The sequence below is a fragment of the Somniosus microcephalus genome, chromosome 7 (assembly GCF_052327205.1).
Source record: "Somniosus microcephalus isolate GS21.2 chromosome 7, FLI_Smic_1.0, whole genome shotgun sequence".
Classification (NCBI taxonomy): domain Eukaryota; kingdom Metazoa; phylum Chordata; class Chondrichthyes; order Squaliformes; family Somniosidae; genus Somniosus; species Somniosus microcephalus.
Genome location: NC_140993.1, coordinates 269,613,857 through 269,636,836, shown reverse-complemented (window position 1 = coordinate 269,636,836; position 22,980 = coordinate 269,613,857). Strand labels below are relative to the sequence as shown.

At 44.8% G+C, this 22,980-nt stretch overlaps 1 protein-coding gene across 1 annotated transcript in view; it reads left to right on the top strand.

The window, feature by feature from the left end:
- The window catches only part of LOC147115332 (regulator of G protein signaling 22-like), a 260,516-nt gene that overhangs the window by 43,777 nt on the left and 193,759 nt on the right, over positions 1-22,980 (top strand). The window contains exons 5-6 of the mRNA XM_085993996.1: positions 6,904-6,989; positions 11,602-11,767. Coding sequence (XP_085850122.1) covers positions 6,904-6,989; positions 11,602-11,767 — 252 coding nt within the window. The remainder of the gene's footprint in view (positions 1-6,903; positions 6,990-11,601; positions 11,768-22,980) is intronic.

The window sequence follows — 22,980 nt, the reverse complement described above, 5'->3', positions numbered from 1 at the left end:
AGACCGCAAGAATATGGAACAAACGAAATGTCATACAGAACAGAGAAGTGCTATCGCTGCGGCAGAACAACACACGACCACAATGATTGCTGGTTCAAAGACAAAGTGTGCAGACAGTGTGGAAAAGTAGGACACATAGCACGAGTCTGCAGGTCGGGAAAGAAAACCAGCAATAAGAAATCTCCAAAAGAAAAGTACAAGAAGGTACATAAGGTGACGGAGAATAGTTCAGATGAACAAAAGAGTGATACCGACTCAGAAAGCAGGGAGCTGAGTTGTCTGAAACTACATAATGTGATCAAAACGGAGGATCACCGAACCATTTGGGTCACTCTCAAGATAGCAGGAGTCCAGGTAAAAATGGAATTGGACACAGGATCAGCCCTAACAGTCATAAACTGACGGGACTACGAGTGGCTATTCTCACACATACCCTTGAGAGACACAAAAATTATTTTGAAGACGTACACGGGGCAAAAAGTCTACCCCAAAGGAAAAATAAGGGTGACCGTTATATATAACGGCAAGGAAATACCAAAACTAGACCTGTATGTATTGCAAGATGGAGGACCACCATTACTGGGACGTGAATGGATCCGGAAAATACAGCTGGATTGGCATTCCATACAAGCACTGACTGTGGCTGCCAAAAAGGATGATGACGTCACACCTGGGCAACTGTCAAAGATCCTAACCGACACGCAAGAAGTGTTCCAGCAAGGACTCGGAACACTAAAAGGCATGACAGCAACAATTAAAATCGAAGAAAACGCAAGCCCAAAATTTTTTAAGGCCAGACCGGTACCTTATGCGATCCGCCCAGCCGTCGAAGCAGAGCTGGAGAGCCTGGAACGTTCAGGTGTACTGTCCAAGGTAGACTGGAGCGAGTGGGCTGCACCCATCGTCCCTGTGATGAAAAAGTCGTTGAGCAGCACACCTGGGGAACCAAGGAAGGTTCGCATCTGTGGGGACTTTAAGGTAACAGTGAACCCAGTCCTTCACACCGTACAATATCCACTTCCACGGATTGAAGATATTTTCGCCTCGCTATCTGGAGGGAAATGCTTCACTAAGATTGATCTGGCCCAGGCGTATCTGCAAATGGAGGTAGAAGAAGCATCAAAAAAATACCTCACAATCAACACCCATAAAGGTCTCTACCAATACAACCGGCTGGTATTCGGGGTAGCATCAGCCCCGGCTATTTGGCAAAGGGCAATGGAACAAGTCCTGCAAGGGATCCCAGGGGCCCAGTGTTATTTGGACGACATCCTGGTCACGGGCGAAAATGACAGTGATCACCTCGCCAACCTGGAGCAGGTGCTCACTAGATTGAAGGAATATGGGCTCCGAGCTAACCGCCCCAAATGCGAGTTTTTTAAAAAACAGATCTCGTATTGTGGCCACGTTATCGATAAAGAGGGGTTACATAAGTCCCCAGAAAAGATTGAGGCAGTAGTCAAGGCTCCAGCACCGGAAAACGTGTCACAACTGAGGTCGTTCCTTGGGCTGGTAAACTACTACCATAAGTTCTTGCCAAATTTGTCTACAATACTACACCCACTGAACACCCCACTGCAAACTGGAGTGCCATGGAAGTGGAGTGACGAATGTAAACGAGCTTTCCAGAAGAGCAAAACACTAATCACATCGAAAGAGGTATTGGCCCATTTCAACCCAGCACTACCAATTCGATTGGCGTGTGATGTGTCACCCTACGGCATTGGAGCGGTGCTGTCGCACAAATTCTCAGACGTGTCGGGGGTTTTGTTCCAGGGGCTTATTGTAGGTCAGCCAGTTATGTTTTCCTGAGCTGCCCTGCCCGCTGTGCGGTTGCGAATCGCTTTCCCCTTCCTGATTCTGAGCTCAGGACTTATCGAGTGGTAACAAGGACAAACGAACAGACCAGTGGATTGGTGCAAGGAAAACCAATGTTTATTAATTAGAAAAGCTAACACTACAAGAAAAACAGTATTATACAGAAGATAAAAGAAATCGCTATGGATGCAATACAGTTTTACACTTAACGGGAGAAGAAACGGACACAACGAGGGAAAAATTCTAAAATCACAATTTTGTAATACCCCTTTAACTCCCACCCTTACACCTAGCTAGGTTGTCTTGTGATGGCCAGAAAGATAATGCTCACCGGTGAAACAGATGAAAAGGCCTGGCCCTTGTGCCCCGCTGCTGCCGTCGAAATGTGCTTGCGATGCTTTCTAGATGGTTTTCCTTCTTGGTTGCTAGCAGACAAACAGGACACTGGGCCGAGGCGAAGAGAGAGAGAGCGAGGTGCTGGGCCGCCCCAGTTATATCCTCTCGGCAATGGGTCATTATCGCGCCTCATCAGTCCATTCCATTGTCCAATTTGGGCTCGAAAACGTAAGACAAGAGGACCTTGATTTTGGCCCATTTACGTTGATGGCACCGATCAGTACCACAACTGCCTTTCCATTATTTTCTGAATGTCCTTAATTGTTCTGAATGTTCCTCAATTGTTCTGAATGTTCCTCAATTGTTCTGAATGTTCCTCAAGCAACTGGGACTATCTCCGCCCGAACTTAGATTGTGTAGGCAAACAATTGATAACCTGCCTCAGGGCATGAATACAACTGAGCTTGCCTCACTGCACTGTTCAAATTAAACATGCAGTCTGTGAAGCTATCAGAAAATCCATATGGATGCCGCAGGCCCTTTGGCCATGTGTCTGACCGCAGCCATTTTGAGAGGCCCTGGATTTTTAAAACACAGTCACTCCAAGGTTTCTTTAATAACTCCGATTAATCTTCGGGGGGGGGAACATATGAAATTTTGCGAACCCCTTCAGTCGGCTCAGAGAGGCCAATAGCCTTTGCGTCATGATCACTAACCTCAGCCGAGCGTAACTACGCCCAGATTGACAGGGAGGCCCTCAGCCTAGTGCGGGGAGTGAAAAAGTTCAATCACTATCGGCACGGGCAGAAATTCACCTTGCTAACTGACCACCAGCCTCTTGTCTCCATTTTTAATCCGAAGAAGGGCGTTCCGGTGATGACTGCGCAACGACTACAAAGATGGTCACTCTTTCTTAGGGGCACACCACTATGAGATTGAATATAAGGGCACGAAACAGCATGGAAATGCTGATGGGCTATCACGCCTGCCACTGCCTGCTGCGGAGGAAGCACCAGCAGTGGATACTGTCAAAATATTTCATTCGACTATAGTTGAATACCTACCGGTAACTAACGCTCGTATAGAAAAGGAGACCCGAAATGACCCGACACTGTCTCGGGTATATGATTTGACGGTGAAGGGATGGCCAGCACATGGCGACTCACTGTTGCCAGCATTCTCGACAAGAAGAGAACAGCTGTCAGTGTGCCGGGGGACCTTGATGTGTGGATCCCGAGTGGTAATTCCACCCAAGTTAAGGGATAGAGTGCTCAATGAGCTTCATGACGGTCATCTGGGAGGGGTAAAAATGAAAAGCCTTGCCAGGGCTTATGTGTGGTGGCCGGGAATCGATAAACAAATCGAGGACCTGACCAAGAGCTGCTCAGGATGCCAGAAAGCCCAAAATGCACCACCACATGCCCCTCTACACCCATGGGAGTGGCCCTCATCTCCATGGCAATGGGTGTATATTGATTTTGCTGGTCCATTCATGGACTCAATGTTTTTAATAGCCATGGATGCGCACTCGAAATGGCCTGAGGTCATCAAAATGTCCTCCACCACCACGGAGAAAACAATTGCAGTCCTACGGACCATTTTTGCCAGGAACGGCTTGCCAGAACAGATTTGCTCCGATAACGGACCACAGTTTGTATCCGAAGAGTTCCGGAGGTTTATGAAGAAGAATGGGGTAAGGCATTACACATCCACCCCGTATCATCCAGCCACAAATGGATTGGCTGAGAGGTTCATACAAACCTTTAAGAAGGCAATAAAGGCTATGTACAATGACAACATTCCGCTGCAGCATAAGGTGGACAATTTCCTGATCACCTACACATGCAGTCACCAACCAGGCCCCGGATGTTCTTTAACCGAAGGATAAGATCTCGCCTGGATTTGCTCAGACCAAACGTATGAAGAGATGTTGAGAGTAAGCAATTCCAGCACATCCATGAGAAGCCAACAAGGAGCTTCAATGTAGGACAACCAGACTTGGCCCGCGACTACCGAACAGAAAAATGGCAGCCAGGAACGATATGCACACGGCAGGGCCCACTAATGTACACAGTGGACGTTGGGGAGAACATCGTGAGATGCCATGCTGACCAGATCCTAGAGTCACAGGAACAAGTCAACCCCATGCCTCGCCCATACGTACCTGGTGAGGAACCCGACATACAGCTCGCATCTACCCCAGAAACAGTAGCATCGGAAGCTGATGACCCAACCGACGACAGGGTGCCAGAATCGCCTCCGCACCAAGAGCGAGACACTCAGGAAAGGCGCTATCCAGAAAGGATCAGGAAGCCTCCCCAAAGACTGAATATATAAATGGACTATTCTCAGCTAATGTTGTATGTTAAAAGTGTTCATTGTAATTAGTTTGATATTTAATTGTTAAATGAGTGTTATGGTACTGTTAATCTAAAAGGGGAGGAACTACTTTTTACAGCTCATGTATACTGTAGTACCGGCAGTGACCACACCTGTATATAGCACTGAGTAGTAATCTGTACCGTTCAGTTCCAGAGTGAGCCACGTTGAATAAACACCTGTTGTACCGTTCTCCTGCAGTCTTGTGTCTTACTACTGACGGACACAACAGTTACACCTCTTAAGGGAAAATTAGATAAATATTTAAAACAAAGTAAGATGCAAGAGTATGGGGAGACAGCAGGTCAGTGAGATTAGTTTTGGATTGCTCCAGCAAAAGATGGGCTGAATGGTCTCCTTTTGTGCTCTCTTGTCTGGATTCAAGCCCAGAGCCTAGAGGCAAAATTATGTTTTGCTAATTAATTGCTTTATTCAATCAGGTTCTAGTCAGAATTTTAAAAAACGATTCCCAATGAAAGGGACTTTAATTACCATCGAGCTTCTGACAGGAAACCATTGGTTTCAGTTAGTGTTCCGCTTGCCTGCAACAGTATGAGGCGACAGCGATTTTAACCGCCGGGTCTCATTAACATGTCACTAGTCCACTTCCCACCCGGAACGGGGTGGGTTCCTCCTGGCTCACAAAGGAGAGTAAAAAATGTACCTGGAGTGTCTCCTTCGCTTCCTGATCCTCTTCACACTGGCGGGAAAGCAGCGGTGACTTCCCCCACTCAAGCCGAAGCTTAAATCACTGCAGGGGCCCCGGAGGCATCGTCGGACCCCAGTTAGGATATGCGAATCAGGACCCCACCAGCTTCGTGTGGGTGGCTCGCCCAACTGTCCAGAAGTATCTGTTAAAATCAGAAACAGCGGGATCCTGGCGGCTTCCCAGCAAGTAAGTAGCCTGGGCATTTTAACTGCCCACCCATCCCCAGTTTCCACCAGGTGGATAGGATTAAAACCCCCTTACTGTGCAGAATGAGCACATTGAGTGCAATGAGTATGATGAGTACAATCCTATGATTGCTTGATGGTGCATGTACTCAAAGGTGATTAAGACAATCAGATCCTTTGCACATTATGGGCCAGTTGTATGACTGCTTTTACGTCAATGCAAAGCAGTTTTGAATGTGCGCTGACACAATTCCGGAAGTATATCTTGGGAGGCACGTCTGCAATCTGACTGCAGCCGAGAGGCATGACGCCCACTGCGGTATGGCTACAGTCCAGTGCAAAGCCAAGTATAAAAAGACCTCAGGTGGTCCATTTTTTAAACACTTTTTTTATGTCAGTGACGTAAGAAAACTACTAGGCACTTGGTCTAAGCGTTAAACAAAGCTTTAATCAACTGTTTTACAACATGGAGGTCTAGTCGTGTCCTTCACTAGTTCCTGTTAAGAATGTCCTGCGCAAGCTGGGCCCGTGCCCGAGTATTTATACTCTCCCTGGACAGCGCCACCCGCAGGCCGCTCAGTATTATTTCATAAGTGTTTCTTTCATGAATGACTGATTCATGTCAGTCAGTACAGAGTTTTTCATTTTTGTTGTCATTCTCCAAACATTAAAATGTAACTGCCATTCAGAAACCCATGATTGGGGCTCTCTGGACAGCAGTGAGTACAATCGTAGGATTTCATGCTCAGCTGGCAGGCAAGGCTCGTGCAAACTTGGAAAATCAGCCTCTTAGTATTATTCAGGAGTTCGGAATTGGTGAAGTCTGACCGTGCCTCCACTCTTTCACACAAAGCAGCAGCTTAAGGGTGAAAATCTGATCCGGGGACTGCGTCAGACATATCAGATCTTACATAAGAACATAAGACGTAGGAGCAGGAGTCGGCCATTTGGCCCCTCGAGCCTGCTCCGCCATTTAATGAGATCATGGCTGATCTGATCTTGGGCTGAGCTCCACTTCCCAGCCCGCTCCCCGTAACCCTCGACTCCCTTATCGTTCAAAAATCTGTCTTATCTCCACCTTAAATATATTCAATGACCCAGCCTCCACAGCTCTCTGGGGCAGAGAATTCCACAGATTTACGACCCTCTGAGAGAAGAAATTCCTCCTCGTCTCAGTTTAATGTAATGTGGTTTTTAAAATGACCAAAATCGTGAACAAATTCTGAAAGTCCACTATTCGTCACAAAAAGTTCTTTACTGTGGCACTCCACTCCTCAGAGACTGTTTGGCAGTGTAAAGCTGACTAAATATATCAGTGAGTGAAAATTGTGCCCCAGCACGTGTGCCTTTCCTCACGTACCTTCCCGGGCTAATAATCTACTCAGATCTTTCAAAATATCTTGTACTCTTTGTTTAGAAAAATTGAAATGTAATAAAGTAAGCCATTATGAGCTTATATTATTTTATCAATTTTAGTGCCTCGATCGGGAGCAGGGTGTGGCATGGATAAAAAATGAAAGACTTCCCGCATTCCTTAACAGTGACTGTTACTTTGAGTACAGGTGAAAACTCCAAATCTTTTTCTATGAGTGATTGTTGTACTAATATTTACTTTTTTTCCCACAATGGTGATCGTGTTCTCAATAAGCTTGAAGTAGTGTACCCTTTGTTGCAGTGGGTAATGTATCAAAGGTACAGCTTAGCATATATTAATTAGCTTGTACAGGTGTACCGAAAACTCTCTTGAAAACTGTGGGCTCCACATCTTTCCTGGCAGAAACATAGAAACATAAAAGATAGGAGCAGGAGTCGGCCATTCGGCCCCTCGAGCCTGCTCCGCCATTCAATGCGATCATGGCTGATCATCCAAACTCAGTACCCGGTCCCTGCCTTCTCCCCAATAGAAACATAGAAGATAGAAGCAGGGCAGAGAGGTAAAGCTGGAGTAATGCTCTTGGGCATTGGCCAAAGGCGTTTTTTAACCAGCCATCAGGAGAAGTACAAAAGTGACCATCAGATCACTTTTTGCTTCAGATTTTTCCTTCCTCCTAATAGGAAAGCTTCCGCTTGACACCTTGACATGGGGCACAGCTGAGATTAAGATCTCAAGTGGGGAAATGATGGCTGTGATGATGCGGGAATCCTAACAGGTTACCGTTGTAGAAGCTTTAGCACCAGTAAAATGCATTTGCTCCTTCTTAGGTCTTGGTTCTAATCTTCCTTTTTTACCCAAACTTTTGTCCATTACTTTTGTCCTCTGTTCTCTTGAAGGCACCGACACAGTCCCATGGATGTCGCAGCACTCCAGTATCTCATTCAGAAAGCCATTCTTAACGTGTGAGCATAGGGTGGGAGTATTGATAAGCTGTTCAGCAGTGGGGAACAACACACCCTCGCCCAATTTTGTCCTTACCAGGCGGTGTATGCACGCGTGTACTTGCACACGCGTGCTTTCCGACAGGGGTCACAGTATAGCAGTCAGGAGTGGGAACCCTGATTTTATTCCCTTCTCTAGTCTAATATGTTGAAGTCAACTGCCATTGTCTCGGTTGAGTTCAGCTAACTCATTACAAACTGGGGACGGGACTTCCACATTTCCTCGTCCTTCTGGCTGAGCACCCAGCTGGCCATCGTGTTTATCCAGCAAGCCATTACAAAAACTGCATCTATTTCTGGCCTTTCCTCAATGCATGTAGTGTTTATTGGGACAGATTTTTGGATATTTTAAAACACCTTCAGTACTGACAGCCAGCTAATTCTGTACAGAAGCAAAGTGCTGACGAAAGGTCATCGACCTGAAACGTTAGCTCTGTTTCTCTCTCCACAGATGGTGCCTGACCTGCTGAGTATTTCCAGCATTTTCTCTTTTTATTTTTAATTCTGTACAGATATTGCTTGGAGAAAACAGTGGGGAAAGATAAACTCTGTGTAATGAAAGCATAAACTTGTTTAACAAAGAATGGGATTACAATCTCATTATGCTTAGCACACAGGGGAAATCTTACCCCAGCAGAGTTTTCAACTAAATGTAATTACTGAAAGAATCAATGTTGCTGCCAACTAAAATAACCAAAAGTGTTAAAATGTGCAAACTGAATAAGACAACTTGACATAGATGCACAATTAACACCTGTTTTCCAGCCTTTTAAGATCTATTGAGAGGCTGTTAAACCTATTATAGTGGATAGCAAAATACTGCGGATGCTGGAAATCCGAAATAACAACAGAAAATGCTGGAAAAACTCAGCTAGCCAGGCAACATCTGTGGAGAGAGAAACAGAGTTAACGTTTCAGGTCGAAACCTGATGACTCTATTTCTCTCTCCACGGATGTTGCCAGGCCTATCATAGTGGAACCTGGCTGCAACTTTTACCAAAGGCTGGATTGGCTGTAATTTACAGGTGGCTGCTATGTACACCCAGAGTGGAAAGGGTGGGTGTTTTTGTGGACCATTTGGAGTTCAGTAACCCCTTTAGTAGGGCTTGATGTTTGGCACCAAAGTTCTTATGTTGTAAGTAAAAAGCATCCGCTCTAGAGATCCATCAGTGTGGCAGCAACGCACTGGGACCATTGCTGGCAGTGATTGGTTTCCCTGAATTGCGATTTACTTAAAATAAATTGTTTTAAATTTGTATTTTCTTTAAAAGAAGCAAATTATGTTATAAAAACAGAAAATGCTGGAAACACTCAGCAGGTCAGGCAGCATCTGTGGAGAGAGAAACAGAGTTAACGTTTCAGGTCGATGACCCTTCGTCAGAACTGGAAAAAGTTGGAGATGGAACAGGTTTTTAAGCAAGTGTAGGGGCAGGGAGAGGGGGGAGGGGAGGAAAGAACAAAAGGGAAGGTCTGTGATAGGATGGAAGGCAGGAGAGATTAAGAGACAAAAGGGATGATGGTGCAAGACGAGAGGAGATGGTAATGGGACAGGTTAAGAAACAAAAGATGGCTCTAGATGAAGTGTAAATGGCACTGGCAGAATGATCGACAGCTGCCATGTGAGAGAAATAAATAAATAAATAAATAAATGGGGAAAAAAGGGATGGGGCCGAGGTTATGGTCTGAAATTGTTGAACTCTATGTTGAGTCCAAAAGGCTGTAAAGTGCCAAATAATGTTATGGCAACCAAGTGCTCCAGGGCTAAGTACTCGTGAGCATAGTCACACAGCAAGCTCTTGGGCCCCTTCGCCACCTAAATGTAAATGTATATAAAAAAGAGGCTGGGAGTGGAAAGAAATCATATTAAACAATTAACAGTTTGTTTCATTGCAAATTCATATTTATGGCTCTATTCTCAGAAGCTGGGGTAACTCTTCCAAAATGTCCTCTTTATTCTGCTGAGACCAGTTCTGAGTTTGAGTACAAATATTCTTTTGTTTCTAACTCTACCACTTCCTCTTTAAAAGGATTAAATGCCTTTCCCGCCTCCAGGAGACGGGACCCGAAGCTGCACATCTTCCCGCCTCCTGGCAAAAGGGCACGGAGGCGGGATGGGGGCGGGTTTGCCATCTGCCCCCACTTTCTCCGGTCTTACCGGCTGTCCCACCTCCTCAGGGCTTGGAAAATCCAGCCCTTATTATCCAAGCAGTATGTGGCCTCCTTACTTTTCCTACCAAAATGTAACACCTCACTCTTCTCAATACTTAGGGGCAGCCTGGGTTGCCTCCTTCGTTCTGCTTCCTCCTCCGCTTCCTCCTCTTCTGCTTCCTCCTCTTCTGCTTCTTCCACTTCCTCCTCCTCCTCCTCTTCCTTCTCTTCGTCTTCCTCCTCCTCCTCGCTCTGCGAGTAGCTTATCCCCTTTGTTGCCTCTGTTCCATCTTCATGTCCTGCTGCAGCCCAAGGAAGACTGCAGCTAGAGCCCCCACAACTGGGAGCAAGTGATGTTCTCAGAGGCCTTCTTTTAAGAGCCAAAGCCTTGCAATTGTCCAGCAGCACTCCCTGCTCGCCCCTTCACACTTTAACAACTTCTTAAATGTATTACATCAAGCCGCTACTCCAATAAAATGTAAAGAAGCCAGTTCAAAAGCAAAAATCTAAACTTCCCTGAAAGTTGCGTGTATTCCTTTAAGAAGCACCGGTAGGAAGTCCGTCGTACAGCTGCACACCGTTCTGCCGTGCATGTTTCGGAGAGGGCGTTAAAAGGAGCGGCGACGTCCAAAATACAAGATCGTGCGTCAGTTCAGCATTTCATGCTGATTGATGTCACGATCTGGCTCATCTAAATATCTGAAGCGAGTGCAGGCAGCGGCAGCGCTGCCAACCTGCCCAAAATGGTGGCTGCCGGGTTCTGTACCGAGAGTAGGTGGAAGCGAGGTGGCCGGATTTTTATCTTCCAAACTGGTCCAATTTCCCAGCCGATGGTTCCTGTGTCAGTAAACAGCATCAGAAAGCTTCTTCACCATGCTCCTCTCCAACTGGACAGAAACTTCAAACAGCTATAAAATTGTGATTTTACTCTTTCAGGATGATTAAATATTGATACATCATGAACTACTATCACAGTGTATCACAGCTCTTACAGATCCATTACAAACATCAGTGCTATTTAATGTCTTGCTGTCTCCTGCAGGCCTATGTATGTCACCGAATTTAATTTCCGGCATTAAAAAGAAAGAAAGACTTGCATTTATATAGCACCTTTCACAGCCACCGGACATCTCAAAGCGCTTTACAGCCAATGAAGTATAGTCACTATTGTACTGTGGGAAACGCGGCAGCTAAATTGCACACAGCAAGCTCCCACAAATAGCAATGTGATAATGACCAGATCATCTGTTTTTGTTATGTTGGTTGAGGGATAAATATCGGCCAGGACACCCCTGCTCTTCTTCGAAATAGTGCCAGGGGATCTTTTATGTCCACCTGAGAGAGCAGACGGGGCCTCGGTTTAACCTCTCAGCTGAAAGACGGCACCTCTGACAGTGCAGCGCTCCCTCAGCACTGCACTGGAGCGTCAGCCTAGCTTTTTGTGCTCAAGTCTCTGGAGTGGGACTTGAACCCGCAACTCTTCTGACTCAGAGGCGAGTGTGCGACCCACTGAGCCACAGCTGACATTCATATTTGTACTCTAAAGTGAAATTTAAAATGTGCAGTGTTACGCAAAGTAGTGTGCTGATGTTTTTAGTCATGTAAATATCATCTGCCTGACCAAAGCTCTGTTCATATTATCAATTACAGGCTTGCAAAGCTGCTGTCTCAGTTAGAATGCAATACTGAACCTGGGATGCCACAAATAGACCGTACATACCGCCCATGGTTTAGTGAAATAGAAGATAAACCTGTGTCTACAATTGTAGACCAGGTTGAAGTTGTCATGAAGGAGTTGTATATCTGCCTTGGAGAGGTAAGGACAAACTGGTCTGGTGTCAATGTACAGGGAGGTATGTATGCCAGTGACATCTTTATGCCTTCCTGTGTTGCTAAGCTGTTAGTACAACAGTGGCTCCCTCTTTCAATTTATGCTTAGTCTTAACAGATATGATATAATTGGGATTACGGAGACATGGCTCCAGGGTGACCAAGGCTGGGAATTCAACATCCAGGGGTATTCAATATTCAGGAAGGACAGGCAAAAAGGAAAAGGCAGTGGGGTAGCATTGCTGGTTAAAGAGGAGATTAACACAATAGTAAGGAAGGATATTAGCTCTGATGATGTGGAATCTGGGTAGAGCTGAGAAATACCAAGGGGCAGAAAACATTAGTGGGAGTTGTATACAGACCCCCAAACAGTAATGCTGAGGTTGGGATGGCATTAAACAGGAAATTAGAGATGCGTGCAATAAGGGCACAGCAGTTATCATGGGTGACTTTAATCTACATATAGATTGGTCTAACCAAATTAGTAACAATACTGTGGAAGAGGAATTCCTAGAGTGTATACGGGATGGTTTCCTGGACCAATATGTCAAGGAACCAACTAGAGATCAGGCCATCTTAGACTGGGTATTATGTAATGAGAAAGGATTAATTAGCAATCTTGTTGTGTGAGGCCCCTTGGGGAGGAGCGATCATAATATGTAGAATTCTTCATTAAGATGGAGAGTGAAGTAGTTGATTCAGAGACTTGGGTACTGAATTTAAATAAAGGAAATTACGATGGTATTAGGCGCGAGTAGGCTAGGATGGATTGGGGAATGTTACTTAAAGGGTTGACCTTGAATAGGCAATGGCAAACATTTAAAGATCGCATGGATGAACTGCAGAATTTGTTCATCCCTGTTTGGCATAAAAATAAAACAAAAAAGGTGACTCAACCGTGGCTAACAAGGGGAATTAGGGATAGCATAAGATCCAAGGAGAGAACATATAAATTGGCCAGAAAAAGCAGCAAACCTGAGGATTGGGAGCAGTTTAGGATTCAGCAAAGGACGACAAAGGGATTAATTAAGAGGGGGAAAATAGAGTATGAGAGTAAGCTTGCAGGGAACATAAAAACTGACTGTAAAATCTTCTATAGATATGTGAAGAGAAAAAGATTGGTAAAGTCAAGCGTAGGTCCCTTGCAGTCAGAATCAGGGGAATTTATAATGGGGAACAAAGACATGGCAGACCAAGTAAATACATACTTTGGTTCTGTCTTCACAAAGGAGGACACAAATAAACTCCCAGAGATGTTGGGGAACATAAGGTCTAATGAGAGGGAGGAACTGAATTAAATCAGTATTTGTAGGGAAATGGTGTTAGGGAAATTGATCGGATTGAAGACCGATAAATCCCAAGGGCCTGATAATCTACATCCTAGGGTACTTAAGGAAGTGGCCCTAGAAATAGTTGATGCATTGCTGGTCATCTTCCAAAATTCTATAGACTCTGGAACAGTTCCCATGGATTGGAGGGTAGCTAATGTAACGCCACTATTTAAAAAAGGTGGTAGAGAAAAAACGGGGAATTATAGACCGGTAAGCCTGACATCGGTAGTGGGGAAAATGCTAGAGTCCATTATAAAAGATGTAATAGCAGAGCACTTGGAAAACAGTGACAGGATCGGACAAAGTCAGCATGGATTTACAAAAGGTAAATCATGCTTGACTAATCTACTGGAATTTTTTGAGGATGTAACTGATAGAATAGATAAGGAAGAACCAGTGGATGTGGTGTATTTGGACTTTCAGAAGGCTTTCGATAAGGTCCCGCATAAGAGACTAGCGTGCAAAGTTAAAGCACATGGGATTGGGGGTAAGGTACTGACTTGGATAGAAAACTGGTTGGCAGACAGAAAGCAAAGAGTTGGAATAAACGGGTCTTTTTCCGAGTGGAAGGCAGTGACTAGTGGGGTACCGCAGGGATCGGTGCTAGGACGCCAGTTATTCACAATATATATTAATGATCTAGACGAGGGAACTAGATGTAATATCTCCAAGTTTGCAGATGACACAAAGCTGGGTGGGCGTGTGTGCTGTGAGGAGGATGCCGAGAAACTCCAGTACGATTTGGACAGGTTGGGCGATTGGGCAGATGCAATATAATGTGGATAAATGCGAGGTTATCCACTTTGGTGGCAAAAACAGGAAGGCAGATTATTATCTGAACGGCAATAGATTGGGAAAAGGGGAAGTGCAACGAGACCTGGGTGTCCTTGTGCACCAATTGCTGAAGGTAAGCATGCAGGTGCAGCATGCGGTTAAGAAGGCAAATGGTATGCTGGCCTTCATAGCGAGAGGATTCGAGTACAGGAGCAAGGATGTCTTGCTGCAGTTGTACAGGGCCTTGGTGAGACCACACCTTGAGTATTGTGTGCAGTTTTGGTCACCTTATCTGAGGAAGGATGTTCTTGCCATGGAGGGAGTGCAGCGAAGATTCACCAGACTGATATCTGGGATGGCAGGAATGACGTATGAAGAGAGATTGGGTCGATTAGGCTTATATTCGCTAGAGTTTAGAAGAATGAGAGGGGATCTCATTGAAACTTATAAAATTTTAACAGGACTAGACAGACTAGATGCAGGAAGGCTGTTCCCGATGGCGGGGGAGTCCCGAACCAGGGTTCATAGTCTAAGGATAAGGGGTAAGCCTTATGAGATGAGGAGGAATTTCTTCACCCAGAGAGTGGTGAACCTGTGGAATTCTCTACCACAGAAGATAGTTGAGGCCAATTCATTAAATATATTCAAGAAGGAGTTAGATATATTTCTTAAGGCTAAGGGGATCAAGGGATATGGGGAGAAAGCAGGGACAGGGTACTGAATTTGGATGATCAGCCATGATCTCATTGAATGGCGGAGCAGGCTCGAGGGGCCAAATGGCCTACTCCTGCTCCTATCTTCTATGTTTCTTGCACTGATAGCATAATAACAGAGTAAAATCCAACTAAGATGTAAAGTTAAATTTTGACAATTGCCATAACATCTAGGTTTGCATGTGATGGGTCCAATTTAAAATACATACACATTTTGGATTTTCAAAGTAGTTTGAACAAAGGTGGAGCGCAATTATGCATATAGATAGATTAGGTATCACGCAGTTATATGGTGGAGGAATACATAGGCTCGGAATATCCGCGATTCCGTTCCACCACCATAATGGTGAGAAAGCAGGAATTGTGATCTACCAGGAGAGTGAGACTGCCCCTGCTAGAGTTTCTGGGGACAGGGCAGAGTTAAGGGGGGGTTAAATTGGTTAGCCCCCTAAAAGGGGCACGGGGATCAGGATTCACCCATGCCCATTCATTGGAAGGGAGGCAGCATGCCAACTTTGTGCTGCCTGCTCATTATAATGATTTCTGCATGTTGCCGGTGTTCCCATACTGCTCATTGGCTGCACGGATCAGCAGGGGGCCCAATATGGTTACCGACTAGCACTACTTAACGCTAGTCTGCACTACTTAACGCTAGCCTGCACTACTTAACGCTAGTTTGCACTACTTAACGCTAGTCTGTACTACCTAAAGCTAGTCTGTGTATTGATTTCTTTGTGGGTTCAATGACGAGACATTTATGAAAGAGAATGAGTTTTAATCTAAAGTCTGTTCAACTCTTTTATACAGCTTTTACAGGAGACATCAAGCTTGTGATGCATCTAGAACGAAACTGAAACTAAAACTAACTGCCTTGCTTCTCTCGGTCACATGCCCTCTGCTGGTCAGGCACAAGCAATCAATACATGCAATCATGCTATTAAGGCATCATAATCGAACAGGCAAATACCATCTCTATTTGCTGATATCATTACATCTCCTTTCTTAAAACAAAAGTATTTTACTTTTAACTAACAACATGTTTTCTTTGTATTAATCTGCATTTTAACTGTAACACTTAATGAACTTACATTATCATTATCATGATCAAGGTTTTTTAACCTTGCTTTGTGTGTTCACATGAAATATGTCAATACACTAGAACTTGAAGAAAGAATAAGATAACATTACTTCCTTCTATAACAATAGTCCTTAAATTTGCTCAATGAGTCTCTCAGGAGGCTTCACGTGTCTTGAGGATTTTCTGATTGATTGTCCTTGAATCTGAGTTGTTGCCTCAGATGATTGGTTCTCAGCTGTGTGATCAGGTTGTTCAATAGTATCAGTCTCTTGACCTGCTGTGGCTGGCCCCATGAGAAGATCTCGACGATTTCTTCTCAGAACAGCACCCTCATCTGTCTGAATGGTGTATGATCTTGGTTGAACTTCACTCAGGACAGTTCCCTTCTGAGTCCATGTGTTTGTTTTGTCTTTGAACCTTACTTGGTCACCAGTGTGGAGTTCAGGTAGGTTTTGTGTTCCTCTGTCATAGTAGTACTTTTGCTTTTCTTTCTGTTGCTCTTTGAACTTCCTCACTTTCTCCCCCTCTTTTGTTTTCAGGAGGTTCTCCGGGATGGGTAGGTTTGACCTTAGCCGACGTCCTATAAGGAGTTGGGCTGGTGACTTACCACACTCGAGCGGCGTTGTGCGGTATACAAGCATGCTCTGGTAGAAGTCAGTTCCACTGTCTTTTGCCTTGTACATCAGTCTTTTCACTGTCTGGACCGATTTTTCCACTAGTCCATTGGACTGTGGATAGTGAGGACTTGACGTTGTGTGGACAAAGTCCCACTCTTTGGCAAAGTGTCGGAAACTTGCATTGTAAAACTGGGGTCCGTTGTCTGTGAAGACCTCGCTTGCCACGCCATGTCTGGAGAATATGGCTTTCATACATGTTATCACAGCATCTGCAGTGGTGGTGTACAGTCTACAAACCTCTGGATACAGGGAGTAATAGTCTGTGACTACAAGATAGTCCTTCCCTTGACATACGAATAGGTCAGCGCCTACCTTCTGGTAAGGTCTGTCTGGTGCTGGGTGTGGCTTTAGTGGTTCTACCGGATTGCTTGCTCGATATTTCAGGCATATTGTGCAGTTTGACACCTCATTTGTCACATCTTGGTTGATTCGTGGCCAGTACATCACCTCTCGTGCTCTTTTCTTACACTTTTCGATTCCCAGATGTCCTCCATGGATCTTTTTTAACATCTCTTTTCTCAGACTCTTTGGGATAACTATTTTACTTCCTTTGTAGATGATGTCTTCGACCACTGATAGTTCCGCCCTGCAGTTCCAGTACTCTGCCATGTCAGGTGAGCAGTCTTGCTTCATGTTGGGCCATCCATCCAAGATGCTTTTTCTTAGTCGTCTCATTGTTTCATCTTTGTTTGTCTCAGTCTTTATGAGCTCCATTTTTGCATCTGCTATGGGCAGTGCACTTGTGATCATGTCCACGTAGGCGTTCACTTTTTCATCCATTGTGGTGTTTGCGGGCTCACTTGGGTCAACAGCTCTGGACAACGTGTCTGCTGTATACAGCAGCTTACCCGGTGTGTACGCAACATTCAGTGTATAGCGTTGCAGCCTGATCATCATTCTTTGTATTCTAAGCGGACAGCTATTTAGTGGCTTTTGGAACAATGCAATCAAGGGCTTATGGCCAGTCTCTACACTGATTGCTTGTCCTGCCACAAACTGGTGAAATCTTTCACAGGCGTATGTGATGCTGAGCAGCTCCTTTTCTATTTCAGCATATCATGTCTGCGCGTCTGTCATTGAGCGCGATGCATATGCAATAGGTTGCCAGTAGTCATATTGTTCCAGAAGAACGGCACCGAGCCCACTCTGTGATGCATCTGATGATATCTTGATGGGTCTCGCTGGGTCATAAAACCTCAGAACTGGTTCCTCTGTGAGCAGTTTCTTTAGATCGCTCCATGACTTCTCATGCTCATGATTCCATTCCCATTCTATGTTCTTTTCAGTTAGTCTTCTCAGTGGCGCCATCTTTTCTGAGAGGTTGGATATGAATTTCCCCATGTAGTTGATCATTCCATTAAACCTCTGCACGTCCTTTTTGCATTGTGGCTTTGGCATATTCTCAATGGCGGACACCTTTCTGGGATCTGGTCTGATGCCCTCACTGCTAAGGATATCTCCCACGAATGTCAGTTCTGTCACCCCGAGCTGGCATTTCTCTCTATTCAGCTTCAGGTTTGTTTTCCTTGTTGCTTCCAGCACTTTTTTCAGTCTCTCGTCATGCTCAGTTCTCGTGGTTCCCCATACTATGATGTCATCCACTGATGTATCAACTCCCTCCAGGTGCTCATAGATCATATGGATAGTTTTGTGATACACTTCAGGAGCTGAGGCAATGCCAAATGGTAACCTTAGGAATCTGTATCTGCCAAATGGACTGTTGAACGTGCACAGTCTTGAACTTGCTTCGTCCAATTTCATCTGCCAAAATCCTGATGATGCATCTAACTTGCTGAAATATTTTGCATTTGCAAACTGTGCCATGATTTCCTCACGTGTAGGAAGCTTGAAGTGCTCTCTCTTTATTGCTCTGTTTAGATCTCTTGGATCCAGGCAAATTCTGAGCTTTCCATTCTTTTTGTCCACTACGACGAGGGAACTCACCCACTCAGTTGGCTCATCTATCTTCTGAATCACGTTCAGGCTTTCCATCCTGTCCCAACTCTGCCTTCAGTTGCTTTTGAAGAGCAAACTGAACTTTTCTGCATGGATGTATGACCGGTGTCATACTTTTATCTACTCTGATCGTGTGTTCTCCTGGAATGCAGCCTAGACCCTTAAATAGGTCTTTGTACTCTTTCATGAGTTCATCATAGACTGTCTCTCCTTCGCTTTCCACAACGAGGACTCTCTTTACCAGGTTCAGTCTCTCACAGGCTTTTAAACCTAGTATGGCTTGCACATCCTTTGGCACCACGATTAATGCTAGCGTGTGCTCTCTGTCCTTGTGTGTTACTTTGACAATGCATCTTCCTTTCACTGGTATATCAGTACCTGAGTATCCTGTCACTTTCACTTTGATTCCATGTATCTTTGGTCTGGGTCTAATTTTCTTAAAATCAGTCTCTGATATCACATTAACTTGTGCTCCAGTATCCAATTTAAATGGAATGTGTATGTCATTCACTTTTAGTGTCAACATCCAGTCTCTTTCTTCTTTTTTGTTTTCAGACACAACATCTACATAGAACTCCTCTATGTCGCTTTCATCTACTGCATGGACCTTGCTTTGTTGCACTTGGTTCTTGCAGCAACGGGCATAATGGTTGTTTTTGTTGCAACTATTGCATGTTTTACCATATGCTGGACACTTTTTTGGTGTATGCTGTGTACCGCATCGACTACATGACTTTCGATTGCCCCTTTCATTTTCGTTCGCTGGCCACACCTCTTTTTTCACATTGGCGCTCTTTTTGTTAAACGGTTTGTATCCGTTCTTTCTCACTGCATCCACGTTGCAGCTATTGTCACTGAACAGCTCCTTTGCCTGCAACTTCACAGTCTCTGTAGCCCTACACAGTGCTATGGCTTTTCCCAGGTCTAGATCTTGCTCTCTTAGCAGTCTTTCCCTTAGACCATTATCTGGAATACCACACACCAGTCTGTCTTTTATCAGCGAGTCTGTCAGTCCCCCAAATTCACATGTTTTGCTTCTGTTTCTCAGTTCAGTCACATACTGATCAATAGTCTCACCCGTTTTCTGTACACGTGAAAAATCTGTGCCTCTCAAACGTCACGTTACGTTTAGGTATGCAGTAGGCCTCAAACTGTTCCATTATTTTATCTAGCTTCATTTTGTCTCCATTAGCAGCGAATGTGAAGTTATTATACACCTCCAGCGCTTCATCACCCACGACATGTAAGAACAGTGACGATTTCTTTTTATTACTTTTCTCGTCAGCTCCGATTGCTGATAAATACAACTCTAAACGTTGTTTGAACCTCCTCCAATTTTCAGCCACATTACCTGTCAACTGAAGCGTCGCCGGTGGGAGTAAACCTTCCATTTTTCACTTCGTTAGCTATTCTCTAATGGTAAGCAACGATGTTCTCTTTTGGCTTGCCAATTTGTGGAGAGCTGATTTAACTTCAGATATTTTCTCTTCATCTCTTTCAGCCACTTCTGACACCATGTATTGATTTCTTTGTGGGTTCAATGACGAGACATTTATGAAAGAGAATGAGTTTTAATCTAAAGTCTGTTCAACTCTTTTATACAGCTTTTACAGGAGACATCAAGCCTGTGATGCATCTAGAACGAAACTGAAACTAAAACTAACTGCCTTGCTTCTCTCGGTCACATGCCCTCTGCTGGTCAGGCACAAGCAATCAATACATGCAATCATGCTATTAAGGCATCATAATCGAACAGGCAAATACCATCTCTATTTGCTGATATCATTACAGTCTGTACTACTTAACGCTAGTCTGCACTACTTAAAGCTAGTCTGCACTACTTAACGCTATCTGCACTACTTAAAGCTAGTCTGTACTACTTAACGCTAGTCTGCACTACTTAAAGCTAGTCTGTACTACTTAAAGCTAGTCTGCACTACTTAAAGCTAGTCTGCACTACTTAACGCTAGTCTGTACTACTTAAAGCTAGTCTGCACTACTTAAAGCTAGTCTGCACTACTTAAAGCTAGTCTGCACTACTTAACGCTAGTCTGCACTACTTAACGCTAGTCTGCACTACTTAAAGCTAGTCTGTACTACTTAAAGCTAGTCTGTACTACTTAAAGCTAGTCTGCACTACTTAAAGCTAGTCTGCACTACTTAAAGCTAGCCTGCACTACTTAAAGCTAGCCTGCACTACTTAACGCTAGTCTGCACTACTTAACGCTAGTCTGCACTACTTAACGCTAGTCTGCACTTCTTAACGCTAGTCTGCACTACTTAACGCTAGTCTGCACTACTTAAAGCTAGTCTGCACTACTTAAAACTAGTCTGCACTACTTAAAGCTAGTCTGCACCACTTAACGCTAGTCTGCACTACTTAATGCTAGTCTGCACTACTTAAAGCTAGCCTGCACTACTTAAAACTAGTCTGCACTACTTAAAGCTAGTCTGCACTACTTAACGCTAGTCTGCACTACTTAACACTAGTCTGCACTATTTAATGCTAGTCTATACTACTTAAAGCTAGTCTGCACTTTTCAAAGGGAAGGGTGCATTGTGGCAGCTGGAGGTGCTGAGATCATTGGGAATAGTGTGCTGTGCAACAATCAACGATGGCTACAACAACAACAACAACAACTTGCATTTATATAGCGCCTTTAATGTAGTAAAACGTCCCAAGGTGCTTCGCAGGAGTGTTATAATACAAAAATTTGACACTGAGCCACATAAGGAGAAATTAGGACAGATGACCAAAAGCTTGGTCAAAGAGGTAGGTTTTAAGGAGCATCTTAAAGGAGGAATGAGAGGTAGAGAGGTGGAGAGGTTTAAGGAGGGAATTTCAGAGCTTAGGGCCCAGGCAACAGAAGGCACAGCCACCAATGGTTGAGCGATTATAATCAGGGATGCTCAAGAGGGCAGAATTCGAGGAGTGCAGATATCTCCGAGGTTTGTCGGGTTGGAGGAGATTACAGAGACAGGGAGGGGCGAGGCCATGGAGGGATTTGAAAACAAGGATGAGAATTTTGAAATCGAGGCATTGCTTAACTGGGAGCCAATGTAGGTCAGCGAGCACTGGGGTGATGGGTGAACGGGACTTGGTGCGAGTTAGGACACGAGCAGCTGAGTTTTGGATGACCTCAGGTTTACGTAGGGTAGAACGTGGGAGGCCAGCTAGGAGTGAGTTGGAATAGTCAAGTAGGCGATGTTATGGAGGTGGAAATAGGCGGTCTTAGTTATGCCGCGGATATGTGGGCGGAAGCTCATTTCAGGATCAAATATGACACCAAGGTTGTGAACAGTGTGGTTCAGCCTCAGACAGATGTTAGGGAGAGGGATGGAGTCAGTGGCTAGGGAATGGAGTTTTTGGCGGAGACTGAAAACAGTGGCTTCGGTCTTCCCAATATTTAATTGGAGAAAATGGATGCATTGCAGGAAGAAGTTTAATGATCTCACACGAATGGTCAAAGTCACTGAATTCATCTTGAAATGCCACATCCTACCAACTGCATCACTAGCCTCAGCCACTGCTCAATTCACCACACCCCCATCACTCACCTACCAACAATCTTTATCAAATAGGACTCATACCTAACAGTCATATGCTTCATCTCACCCTCACACACTTAGCACTGTTGGAAGCCTCAAACCCACATTTTACAGCTTGCACACACTGCCAGTTATTCAACCATGACAGCCACATCACCCACACAAATTGCACGACACTCACTGATACACATCCCTCTTTCTTGCAGGAGAAGGTAGCGCAAAACCAGAGGCAGCAAGAACTAACTGGAGGGGGACAGGCACACCCGCATGTTCTGACCCCCATGGAGAAGATGGTGCTGACCATTATGGGAAGGGCCACTGTGAGGCCGTGGCTACCAACGGGGTTGAAGCCATTGAAGATGAGGGTATCCGCATGCCTAATCTGGCTTCTTTCATCCCACTTTGCCCCCATCCCACAATCTCTTCTGACAGAGAAGCTGCAGATGGTGTAAGCACACACTTCTTACTTTCACCTCTCCCCTCACCACAACACTACCCTTGTCCCTTTTTCCTTTCAGATACCCAAGAACTGTAACCTGCCCAGGCAGTGGACAAAGAGCAAAAAGACAGAGAAGATGAAGACACACAGTCACTCAATTTCACAATCATAAGAACAAAAGAAATAGGAGCAGGAGTCGGCCATTCGGCCCCTCGAGCCTGCTCCGCCATTCAGTAAGATCATGGCTGATCTTCTACCTCAACTCCACTTTCCTGCACTATCCCCATATCCCTTGATTCCCTTAATATCCAAAAATCTATTGATCTCAGTCTTGAATATACTCAACGACTGAGCCTCCACAGCCCTCTGGGGTAGAGACTTCCAAAAATTCACCACCCTCTGAGTGAAGAAGTTTCTCCTCATCTCAGTCCTAAATGGCCGACCCCTTATTCTGAGACTGTGACCCCTGGTTCTAGACTCCCCAGCCAGGGGAAACATCCTCCCTGCATCTACCCTGTAAGAATTTTTTATGTTTCAATGAGATCACCTCTCATTCTTCTAAACTCTAGAATATAGGCCTAGTCTACTCAATCTCTCCTCAGAGGACAATCCCCCCATCCCAGGAACCAGTCTGGTGAACCTTTGTTGCACTCCCTCCTTTGGTAAGGAGACCAAAACTGTA